The 13,105-nt window shown below is 37.4% G+C and overlaps 1 protein-coding gene across 1 annotated transcript; it reads right to left on the reverse strand.

Moving 5' to 3' along the window:
• Positions 1–89: 89 nt before the first annotated feature.
• On the reverse strand, positions 90–10,121 carry aldoca (aldolase C, fructose-bisphosphate, a). Its single transcript, XM_007248635.4, has 9 exons — positions 9,981–10,121; positions 7,075–7,205; positions 5,115–5,326; positions 3,399–3,453; positions 3,141–3,301; positions 2,644–2,727; positions 2,360–2,534; positions 2,077–2,276; positions 90–1,378 (listed from the first exon to the last, which is right to left on the reverse strand). The coding sequence occupies exons 2-9, from the start codon at positions 7,184–7,186 to the stop codon at positions 1,283–1,285; spliced, it is 1,095 nt and encodes a 364-aa protein (XP_007248697.3). The 5' UTR covers positions 7,187–7,205; positions 9,981–10,121; the 3' UTR covers positions 90–1,282.
• Between the last annotated feature and the right edge of the window lie 2,984 nt (positions 10,122–13,105).

Below are 13,105 nucleotides of genomic sequence, written 5' to 3' on the forward strand. Positions count from 1 at the left end.
GTACTACTGCTATAGCTGTAGATACAGACTTATAAAACAGACAGATACATACAGTACAACTTGATTAATGAACACAAACTATGCAGCAATTACACACTTAATTATTTTTACTGTTTATTGTTTTATCGATACAATAATTGCTTTTTGTCTCACCAGATACAACCAAAGCACTTACAAAAACAACACAATAAACAGGAACTTAGCATCACATCAAGAGGCTCAGTAAAGAATTGTATTTAGGAACAACGGGATCACACAAGCAGGTCAGTTCAATCATCCTAACAAATCTAATAGAGAAACTCAAATTGTGTTGGCTCAGTAATAAGAATCATAACAGCGTCGTTAGTATAGTTTAATTAAATTATATGAATTTTCTCTGTGATTAGTTTATTGTAGCAAGTGCATCAATTCTTAACCCTTTAACATCTTAATCACAAAAAAGCAATATGAAATTATTTGATTTTGGGCATGAATAATAATAACAGTTAGCATTTTTTTTTGTTTTGAAGACCCTAGTTTTTAAAATTCTACAGTAAAAAATACATGTGCAAATCCCACATACTTATACACAATTACATCCATCAAAACCTGAAACTATAATATGGTGAAGATTACATGCTTACCTTCAAAAAGTCCACCAATCCACATGTGTTTAGGGATTTATTTATGAACACAAACTGAAAAGAGTTAATATTGGAACTATTGACCTCTGTCAGATTTTATTTTCTACTTCTATTTAACCTTTGATTGTTACAAATAACAGTTTAACACCTCCTCAATAAGATACACTAAATTGACTGTATTGCTAAAAACATTTGCAAACCCATCCAAACCAAATTCCCAATTCCCATGGCTGAGCATCTCAAATCCATCCAGACCTCACATCACCAAACACAATGCAGACCAGCGCAGGATATTTTTAGCAGTATAGTCCATAATGCCTTAAAAGTTGCTCTACAAAATAATTAGAACAGAGCAGAACGTTAAAGGGTTAAGAGCATTTACTCAATTTGACCATGAAGCGATAACCTGATACAGTGTTTTTGATTGTTTAATATTTGGCATTTAATTCAATCCGTTCCTTTTAATCAACTCTCGATTCTCCAGATTTAGTCCGGATAGAACTGGGATGTTCTGAATCTACATTACATATTATAGTAATATATTAATTATATATATATATATATATATATATATATATATATATCTTTAGTAGTAATTTCTATGGCAGTGGCAATGGCTATACCTCAGAAATCATCAAACAAAGACAGTTAACAGTGATTCAGTAAGCATGACTAGAGAGGTAATGAGAGAGGCCAGTAGCTCCACTGCTGTCTCCTCCACCACAGTACTTCCCCTGGGCTGCTAGACTGTTGACCTGAAGAACATAAGGAAAAAACGTGTAAAATGAGTATAAAAATCAGTATAAATTTAATATATAACTGTAATTACTGTAGACACATGTATCTGGTATTTCTAGGGACCAGGAACTATGCACAGCATACAGAGCACCCATACACATGCTGTTTAGTTAATAAATTAGTGATTAGCTTGTGAGATTGGACTGCTGCCCTCATTTCTGTCGTCTGTCTGTACAGTTGGTGAAGTGGACCAGTATTAAAGTCCTTATCAGAAAGTTTTAGTCTGGTTATGGCTGTTTTGGCTGTAATGGCTACTGTGCTCGTACATATCTCCACATTAAAAGGCCTTGCCTTTATCCAAACTCCTTATTTTCCATGATAACTGGAAGAATTCTACACTGCAAAAAAATCAGACAAAATACAGCTCTGGAAAAAAAATAAGAAACCACTTAAAAATCATGAGTTTCTTTGATTTTACTAAATTAAAAAAACATCTGGAATATATTTAAGAGGAAGTTGGATGATCACAAGCCATCAAACCAAGTAAAACTGCTTGAATAAAGTTATCCAAAAGCAGTTTGTACGACTGGTGGAGGAGAACATGCCAATTTGCATGAAAACTGAGATTAAAAAACAGGGTTATTCCACCAAATATTGATTTCTGAACTAATATAGGGCTCTAGGACTAGTAAAGGAGGGAAATATCAGTACATGCCTCTGCACGTTTGATGAACTCCTCGGTGGCGGCGCTTTGGTTCTCTCTCTGGCCGCGCCAGGTTTTCAGGGCAGAGGCCTGCAGGGCTCGACCAAAGGAGAAGCTGAGGGCCCAGGGCTTCACCAGCGGGCAGTTGTTGATGGCGTTTAAGTTGCGGGAAGCCTCCTCTTCACTCTGGCCTCCAGACAGGAAGGTCACCCCTGTAAGCAAAGGTTAATCAGCGCTGTTCCAGTGTACAGGCGGGGAGCGTACAGTGTAACGCTGAGCAGCGACCTGACCGCACCTGTAACCGCAGGAGGGACGGTGCGCCGCAGGGCGGTGACGGTCGCCATGGCCACTTCTTCTGCACTGTATTTGGTGGGGCAGCCGTGTCCGGGGGTCACCATGTTGGGCTTGAGCAGAGTGCCCTCCAAGTACACATGATGATCGAACATGGCCTTGTAGACTGCTGCAAGAACCTGGAGGAGAAACATGGAGCAACACACAAAAAAAAAATGGTTTAAATGGTCTATAGCTGGTGTCGTGTGTCATGTGGCATAAAGACATTAATGATGGATCACCACCAACCCTCTCTGTAACAAACTGGCAGCGTTTCAGGTCATGATCACCATCGGGCAGGATCTCAGGTTCCACAATGGGTACAATCCCGTGCTGAAATACAAGAGAAAACACAGAGAGAGACCCCATAAATCTGCATTTTTAAATAAGCAATTTTAAAATAAAATAAAATAAAATAAAAGCTAATAAAGGCTAATTTCAGCTTCCTTTCCCAGAGGAACTAAGGCCTTAAAGTTAAAAAGTTAACCAGCGCTCCACTGCTATACTGCTATATCTGTATCTTAATTGTTGGCCTGTATTTAAATTCTTATGGGGAGGACTTCATCCCTTACCCTAGGGAAAGGGTTATACTTAAAAACAAGCAGTAGGGGTACAAATGAGAATTGAGCCTAATGGGATTGGGTCAAAATTTTCCAAAATGCTGTTTAGTCCAAGACTAGCCCAAATCCCTGCCTGCGAAACTGCCCCTTCATGTGTAGACAACTTTACTCAGAGTCTTACTGTACCTGCTGGCAGATGCTAGCATACCGAGCGAGGACATTGGCATTTTCTGTAACGCAGAGCTGAGACGGGGTGGTGTCGCTGACCTTCATCACGCAGCGCCACTTAGCAAAATCCGCTCCATCCTTCTTGTATTGAGAGCATCGCTCCGACAGACCATCCAACCCTGCACAGAGCTTCAGTCAATCTAAAACCTCAACAATAAGGAGATTCTGCTTTAAACCCTGGAAAGATTTTATGAGATTATAGGATGTGAGACTGACCCTGTGTAGTAGTTTCACCATTCGTTCCAGGCAGGGGAACTACTCCTTTGTCAACCTTTAGGACAGAATAGAAGTTAACAAAATTAAATTATTTACTAAAATTATGTACTAAACAGAAAAATATTAATAAAACAATGTTTAAAAAAAGTTTATTTCTTAGTGCTGTTTTTTGTGAACTATAGTACCCCTAGTCCTAGGGCCCTATTTTAGCAATCTGTAGGCGAGTTTTTAAATAATAATGTCAGGAAAACTATGCCTTGTGTAGCTTAAAATGAGCTAGGTATGAATATGAAGTTTTGAAATTGTTTTCTGTATCTTATTGCGTTTCTAAAATTATTGGTTGTGAACGTGGAGAAAAGTTTAAAATGATTTTGAGAAAAAAGAGAAAGAGCTTGATTTTATCAGTATATGGTAAATATAATTTACACACTGTCCACTAAGGAACTTCATGAATTAAAGTGAAGGACTGAACTTTCTGTATGAACTTTACACCATACCTGTCAAGTTTTAGATTTAAAAATAAGGGATATTTTCCTCTGTCCGCTTAAAGCCGTCCCACCAGCCTAACGAAGGTTCAGTATCCCTTACATTTTAAGACAGGTTTACAAAAAAAATGTAAAATAACCACATGTGAACCACTTACACACTACAATTAAATTATTAGAATCTGAAATGTTGTGGACATTCCTACATATGTCATTCTTTTAATACAGCCAAATTAAAAATACTTTTCTAGATATTAAAAAAGTTAAGATTTCATGTCTTTTTTGCCATAAATGCACACTTTTATATTATATATTTTTTTATTTATTTAATAGATTTAAAATTAAACAAAGGGTGCACAAATTCTGCAAAATGACTGTAGGTGACCTAAAAATAGTATTATGAGATTTTACTAAAAGGACATGGACCAGATATATTCCATCAGTAAAAATTAGTCCTAATGGCCTACACAATTAATCATTTTTAATTAATACTTCTTTCTTTTGATCACTCAACCCCTGATCAGTTCAGTTAATTTCGGTCCTCTCCACATTTTCTAGTTAAACTGAGTCACAAGCTGTAATTTTTTATTTTAAAAGGTTTAATCTGTGTGTTTTATTTCGGAGTATTTTTAAGCAGCTATCAGAAAAATCTCATCACAGTTTACATGATTAGCCTACCGTTACCTTTCTTTTAGAAAAATCCCTGAATATCCAGATCTGTTTTAACATCAGCAGCTCCAACTAGCTGCCTGAACTCACAGCGACGGGGAGGGGCTTCCCCACACTGACCCTCTATTGCAAGCTGATTGGCTGTTTCTCCTGAAAGGCGGGACTTTCTCCTTGAACCGGCTCCATGATTGGTTAAGAGACACAGCGGGGTCAGTGCCTGTCTCCTCAATAATATATATTTTTTAATCTTAATATAATACGGGAAATTTACGGGAAAATACTAATACGGGAGGACGGCGGGAAAGAGGAGTAAAATACGGTAGTTTCCCGGACAAAACGGGAGACTTGACAGGTATGCTTTACACATCACCATGAGGTCTTTTGGGATAATAATAATTACATGATTTTTAGCACATTTTTCACCACTTGATTAGGAATGTAATTAGTAAAGCAGTTAACTATTTCTAATTTAACTTATTAGACATTTTAAAGGTGAAAAGTGAAACCAGACAGAAGAGGTCACCAGACCTCATCCTGAACTCCTGAGGAGCGAGTGAAATACCTTAATACCGATAGTGATGCCTTTGTCTTTAATCATTTTAACAAAAGGAACACCGTCGTCTGAGTTCTGGTAGAGCGTTTCATGGAAGAAGATGACTCCGCCGATGCAGTTATCGATACGGTCGTCTGCAGTGAAGAGGACTTGGCGAAACAGGCGGCGGTTCTCCTCCGTGTTCTCCACTCCGATCTGGTTTAGACGTTTTCCCATGCTGCCTGTAGGACCAGCCACAGAGATCAAACTCAGACAGAGCCAGTGCTTTAGATTGGTGAGTTTTAATACTTGTGGAAAACGGTACTAAAGAGTAAAAGTAAAAGAGTGTTTTGAAAACTTCTACATATTAAAATACGACTTTTCATGTCGGGTCCTGGAGAACAGGGTCCACCCAGCACAGGCCAAACTACTAATAAGTAGGGTGTCAGTGTTGAAGCGTTAACGCACGCTGTTAATTTGTTAATTTTTTTTTAACGCAAGTTAATTAAGGCACCAAGTTTGACTCCTCCTTCCGCTGTAATCTGCCCCGCCCCCGACCAACGCACTGATTAGTTTTCTGGCTGAATGATTAAACGGCGGCGCTCTTAGGGTGTCCAGCAGTTACACTCCGGTTCAGACTTTCAGTTTCGACGTCAGAGATCGCTCTCTCTCCCTCTCTCTCTTACTCATACACGGACCCACGCGCGCACGTACGCACAAACCCACACACAAAACAAATGCGATTAATTGTAGTTAATCACAGAATTTCGTAGTGATTAATCAGATTAATTTTTTAAGCGATTAACACCACTACTAATAAATTAAATATCAATGTAAGTAAGGTAATCCAGGAGCAGGAGCAGAACTGAAGAACCATGATGTGAAGGTCAGTTTTTTTGTAATACTTCCAGCAGTGAAATACATAGATATATAAAACCATATGTTAGTGTTCATTTCTCATTACCAGGTCACATTTAAAAAAGGTAAAATGTATTAATTCATTACTAATTTCCAGCGCTTTAAAATGCCACTCGCTGCTGGGGGCGCATGAGCACCGCGGAGCACCCCTGTCTTGCTCAAACATGTAATTATGTTATAATAAATAATGTTGAATCAAGTGTAGTGCAAACTGCAAAGCAACGATATGAAACACACTATAACCACTATCTTTACTGAAATATTATATTGTTATTTTACCAAGACTGAGGCTAAATGCGCTGAGTTTAAACAGAACTCTGCTACAAATATGACCATATAAAACTCAGTTCAGTTAAATAAAGTTAAGATGAGTAAGGAAATGTTCAGCAAAAATAAAATATTATCAAATATAAAGGATAGATATATCCATTCTAGTGTTAAAGACAGTGAACAGCTGGTGTGCATGGATACTGCTGAACATGTTCCAGTCTGGTTATATTCTATTGTCATTAATTAGTGGGAGCGCCCTCTTGAGGGGGGTTCTGATACCAGTGTCGTTGTACTTTCCTGTAATTCCTGTGATGCTGACAGGATGTTCAGTATGTATCATTTAGGAACTTCATGAGATAAAGTGAAGGACAGACAGAGTTCTGTATGAACTTTACACAGCTTTAAAAGTGTCTATGACACACACATACATCACCATGAGCTCTTTTGGGATAATAATTACATGATTTTTAACACCTTTTTCACCACTTCTAGTGCTAAGGATTGAATAGCTGGTGTGCATGGATACTGCTGAACATGTTCCAGTCTGGTTATATTCTACCGTCAGTAACTATTGGGAGCGCCCATTAAGGGGGGGGTTACCAGTGTTGTTGTACCTTCCTACACTTAGAGTCACAGAATTTAAAGGGACACTCAAACAGTTTGGTGAAGGTTCTGTAACAATGACTTTCCCTTAAGCAAGGATTTCTCCACAATCATACATCCAACCTGAGAATCATTATATATAAGAGTGTAGGTGGAACAGCATTATTACAGACTGAACAGTCTCAACAGTGGCACTGACCTACTGACTCGTCGGCTGCTAGAATGCCTTTTCCAGGAGACACAATGCGCAGAGCTATCTCATGCAGCTCCCTCTTCTGCTCCGTGGTGAGTGTGGGAAACTGGTGGGTCATTCTACAGGTCAGTCTCAACCTGAGGGCAGTACAGTATATTCATCAGGAATAAAGCAGTAGGCAGTATGGAGGCGTACAGTTTTCTCCTCAAGATCATCAGTGAATGAAGAACCAAAGAGCCGAAGGACATCGTAAGATACAAATGAGAAACGTAGGTTTACGAAATGCCACAATGTAGGCTATTTTTGGATTATGACGCTTAGGGCATACACAGTATCTGTATCTTCAGTTGTTTAAAACGTGTCAAAAAGCAAATCCCACAAAGCCCTGTATTCATGATCTCTGAGCTTGCTCATCTCTATCAGTGTAACAAAGACTTAACATGTTTCCTTTATCTCCATAATAGAACCGTCCCAATGCTTTATCTCCACCATAGCAAACTGTTTACTGAACGTTCCCAGAACGTGTTATGTTTTTAAAACAGTGCTAAACATTACTTAGCTGGGTCTTTATAGCTGGATCTATATCTATATCTATATCTATATCTATATCTATATCTATATCTTACAGACACATTACCACATTAATACCGATCAAGCATATCATTATGACCATGTTTCTGTGTTTAATCACTTACTGTCCCCCACTCTATTACACACTCCTACCTACAGCTGCTCCACCTTGTAGATAAAGCAAAGTCAGACAGATATTACATACCTAGATTAGTTATTAATATTGATATTTGAATCACAGGCATGAATGTAAATAAAAGGTCAGATCAGATTTTGTGCAGTAAATGAGGCCTGTAATGTGAACCTAGATTCTGTTGCAAGGACAGTTTTAAAAGAAGAAGCATATTGGAGGAACTACAGATATGGGAGGTAAATCCTGCCAAAAATAGAACTGAAATGAAAACACTAAAATGAAAATGCAAATACAGTTTTCGCTTTCTTTTTCTGAACATGTGTGAAAAAAATTGACAAAATTAAAAATGAAATTCAATCATTTTATTTGCTAATTTTTCACTTGAGCATGAGTCATATGTGACAAAAGTTACATTTTGTGATTCAGTTTTTGAAGTGGACGGCACTTTCACTGTCAAAATAAAAAAGGTAAACAGAAAGGACAATTAGAACTATCTTCTGATGATTAACTTTTACATTTCCCAATTTTCTTTTTCATTTTCAACTTGCAAATTTCATTTTTAATTGTATCATAATATTTTCGCACGTTTGAAAAAAGAAAGCATAAAACTGTATTTGCATTTTTCTTTTCTTTTTTTTTAATTTTCATTTTATTTTTGGCAGGATTTACCTCCCATGATACAGAATCTCTGAATCTGTTGCTGCACAGTTTATGATGGTTATCCTTTAGACCTTCATCAGTGCCCACAGGTTCCACTCGTACCATTAGAACATGCCAATGTTAGTGTAGTACTAAGAATAACAACCCACCAACCAAATAAATGTAATAATAGCTGCTCTGTGGTGGTCTATCCAGTGGTGTCCTGAGTATTAAAGAACGGAGTAAAAGAAGGAGGAAATATATATATATATATATATATATATATATATATTTTTTTTTTTATTATTTTTTTTTAAATAAATTTATTTATAATTGTTTCCCAATTTCTCCCGATATAGCTAGGCTGATTGTCCCACCCATTCAGGAGCTACTCAGTTGTATATCCCCATCACTAAAGACGGCACAAAAAAATACTTTGAAGACTAACACATGCCTCCTCCGATACATGTGAAGTCAGCCACTGCCTCTTTTTTTAAACTGCTGCTGATGCAGCATTGCTGGGTAGAATCACAGCACGCTCTGCACTGATACCGATCAGCCTAGGAGACCCTAAGAGAAAGTGCCAATTGTGCTCTCTCTGGGCTTTGGCATTTGATGGCAAGCTGCATGACCGGGATTCAAATTGCCAATCTCCTATCATAGCGCAATCGCATTAGACTGCTGGACCACTTTGCGCCCCAGAGAGGAGAATAATAAAGTATACAGAGAAACAGAGACAGAACTACAGCCTGTAATTCTAGAACTAGGAAGGAAAGTGTCCTACATGCTCAATGCACATAACAAGAGATGGTCGTAATGTTATGGTTGACTGATGTCTGTACGCAGTCATAAATAAAGGCAATTTAAAGCTTAAATTACTATTAAAATGAAATAAAAGAAATAAACTTTAAATCAATTGAGCTTAGGTCTGGGTAAAAATATTATATCCCATTGTTATTTAGAGATATTTACATGATATAGATATTTATTACAACATTTTTAACATGCGGACAAAATGCATTAGTAGAAGCAGATGCTTAAAAACTGCTAGTCATAAAATAATCCATACTTTTTATAGTGATTTCCAATCCAAAAGTGATGTACTCCATGCAATTAAACAGAAGTGTCTAATTCTTCTCTCTGTAATTGAATGTGTTGATCAATGTTCTTTAAATCATGGATGAAAGCCACAATATGCCCAGAAAACTAGATTTAGCAAGATAAGATCAAATATGGCACACTGCCCACACATAACTGATCTAAAAACCTTCTAAACAAAGATCTTCAAAGTAAAAAAATGATCTGTTCTAAAGAAACTGAATAGTCTAGCAGGAAAAGTTTATAATGGTAGTAATTGTACATTCTCGTCTCTGGTTCTTCTGATTCTACCACCACTGTACTGAAGTCAGAGTTCTGCACTATTTTTCCAACATGAACCATTTCACACCAAACCAACTGGAATTACTTTGTATACATGGCAACCAATGATCTGTAGAATCTGTAAAAACTGATTTATATTAAAAAAGATTTCTGTATGAACAGTGCTGATGAAAAAAGCAGGGCTACTCACAGAGTGATGCGACAGAGCAGAAGACACTCTTGCTCCTCGTACTTGTTCCGACAGTTGTGGCGAGGACTGTGCTTCTGTGTTTCTGACTGAGAGACATTGTCCCACTTCTTTATGATGGTGCCGTCCCACAGGAGGCCGACACCTGTAGGGCGGAGCCTAACGTCATGACCTCATTAAGTTTTTGGTAAGGGGTGGTAGAAGCCATGGAAGGGCGCACCTCTAACCTGCTTTAATTTAGACTGGGTGTTGCTATTACTGCTCCAACAGGCCACACCTCTTTCAGACAACAACGTGAATGCGGTTGATTAAAAGAAGTCTCAGGTGATTTATCTCAGGTTTCTTAAATTTTAGCACAGTCTGCTGGGTGGGGTAGCTTTTAGGAGGCTCATAACGATTCTTTGCAAACGACCAGATAACCTGTGCATTCCAAACTAACAAAGAATACATTGTCCAGGCTCTTCTTTTAAACCATATTCTTGTTTTTACACTCATCTCATCAATTCCACTGCTCATGTATGAGCACTATAGTTATAGACTGCAGTTCTGTATCTGTATCAAATAGACAATTTTTCTGTTCTTACTATTCCATTACTTCAAATTCTTACAGTATTATTATTTTTTATTTTGTGGTTATTAATAATTGAAACATACATAATGAATACTATTACATACTGGTTCTTAAGACTTTAGTTATGTCTTTGAATAATTCTATGATTTTCTTATTTTATAGGAGTCTAAATTCTGGTCTATATACAACCAATCTTAATTTGCCACCCTGTTACTCTAAATTTCTACAGTAATATCATCAACTATGAAAACTGTTTTTTAAAACATTGATAACACCTTGATTTGCTTCTTTAATAAGATGTTAAATGATGGTCTTCCATAAATAACATAGTGGATTTAACTTGGAAAAGAGATGCATTTTATTTTTAGTAAGAGAAAGGTCTGCATTTCCAGAATGTAACATTATTCTACAGATGTTTCTGGTGTATATGAGCTGATTAGAGCTCGTTATATGATGTGTATTGAGCTACAAAACTTGTTTCTTTCCTAAAACTCAATTTTCAGTCCCTGCAGGAGAAGCACAAGCAGCTTCTCCCCCAGCTCCACTTTGCATGCGGCTACCGCAATACACTGGTTGTGCAGGTAAATCAGACACAGCAGTGCTGATGGAGGTTTTAAACACTTTAGTGTTTCTGTTTGACTGAGAATAACCCATCAACCAGATTTATCCAGCCCACCTGTTGTTGCAGCATTTAACAAAAAAATGTAATACTACCGATTTTATATGCTTGTTCTGAAAAAAAAAAGCAATAATGAATTGAAACTACATGAACTAAGACAATGCAATTGCTATAATATTTTTTTAACAAAGGAAATATTTATAATTGAGGGTTTCATCTTGCCAATAATTTTTCATAAAGAAGGGCCATGGAGCCCTAACACTTCCCCTAACCTTCCCCTCCAGCCTAACAAAAAACTGGAACACAGTATCCCTAGAAGGGGGGGGGGGGAGGGGGGTTACTGATTACTCCTTTAAAAAGTAACTTTATTAAAAAGTTACTTTATGGATTACTTGATTTTAAAAGTAACTAAGTTACTTTACAAGTTACTTTATTAGTTACTTTCAGCAGCTGCAGACACCACCTCCCGCCGCCTTAACATTTTTGCCAATACTCCCTTTATTGGAAAATGCATTTTTAACAGCAACAATGTATCCCTAGACATTTAAAGTTGAACTATTTCCTGAAAAAATACGTTTTTTTATAAAAATAAAAGACAATTTCTCTTGAATTAACTTAACATAAATTATTTTTTTTATAAAAAATAAAATATGGTCTTTCTTGATTTCACTTAACATAAATACTTGTTTTTACAAAAAAGAAAAATAAAGAAAGTCTTTCTTGACCTGAAATATTTAACACTGTAAATCTTAACATTGAACCTGCTGTTCACTGCAGGGCAGCAAAGAGTGGTTTTATAAAACAAAACCGTGTATATGGTCTAGGCCAGGGATCACATATATGCGTGTGTGTCTGTGTGTGTCTGTGTGTGAGTGTGAGGTGGAGGGAGAGAGAGAGTAACGCACAGTGACTTGGATAAGTAACTTTAATCTAATTACTGGATTGGAAATAGTAACGCGTTAGATTACTCGTTACTGAAAAAAAGGGTCAGATTAGAGTAGCGTGTTGCTAAGTAACGCGTTACTGACGTCACTGGTGGTAAGGGCAAGGGGTGAACTGGAATTGGGCATCAATATATTGAAATAATACCAGTAAAGGGTAGGCTTTTAAAAAAAATGTAGAAAAGCAGATGTAATGAAAAAAGCTAACACTTCCAAAGAAACGTTCCATACGTACCCTCATACCATCAGGCCCTTTCAATTCACATGTGGCACAGTTAAACTGCTATAAATGATGTACATGGATCAAATCTAAAAAAATCTCCAGGTGATTGAACCTCATGCTGCCTGAAGACCCAGAGGAACATGATAGGAGCCTCAGAGGAACAGAGAACTAAGCAAATGATTTCCAGGCTTCTACAGGTGAGTGGAAATTTCCAGTAACTCTCTGATCCAGTTTTCAAGGACAAGCGAAGGACTGAAGTGATAAAAACTAGAGCCTCTACTGCTTTCATGAAGCTGCTGTCTTCTGAAATGCCCCAAATTATAGAGTATCTATATATGTCCAAAAGTGTGAATTTAATGAATATATTCAGCTATTTTAAGTTGCATCAGTAAGGGAAAGGTGAAATGTGCAAACACATATATTGCATAGTCCCTGTAGAGAGGTACTGCCAAAAAAAGCAATATCAAAGATTAGCATTGTCAATAAAATAAAAGATAAAGTGTTACTAAAATTTTACTACTGTTACAGGGGCACTAACCCCCCTGATTTAAGCTGACTCCACTCTCAGCTCAAATGTGAAAAAGGCTAAAAATGTGAGGGGTAGTTTGGGAGGGGCACTGTGTGATGTATGGGTTTAGGGGCGGGGCAGAAGGGAGAGCTGCATGAGCTGCATACCCAATAGCAGGACTTGGTTAGAAGGGTATAAAGTCCTCCAGAATTGAACTGTGGAGCAGTGGAGGATATGTGTTCTCTGCAATGATGGTGCTCCTATTA

Source organism: Astyanax mexicanus, chromosome 18, assembly GCF_023375975.1.
Source record: "Astyanax mexicanus isolate ESR-SI-001 chromosome 18, AstMex3_surface, whole genome shotgun sequence".
Taxonomy (NCBI): domain Eukaryota; kingdom Metazoa; phylum Chordata; class Actinopteri; order Characiformes; family Acestrorhamphidae; genus Astyanax; species Astyanax mexicanus.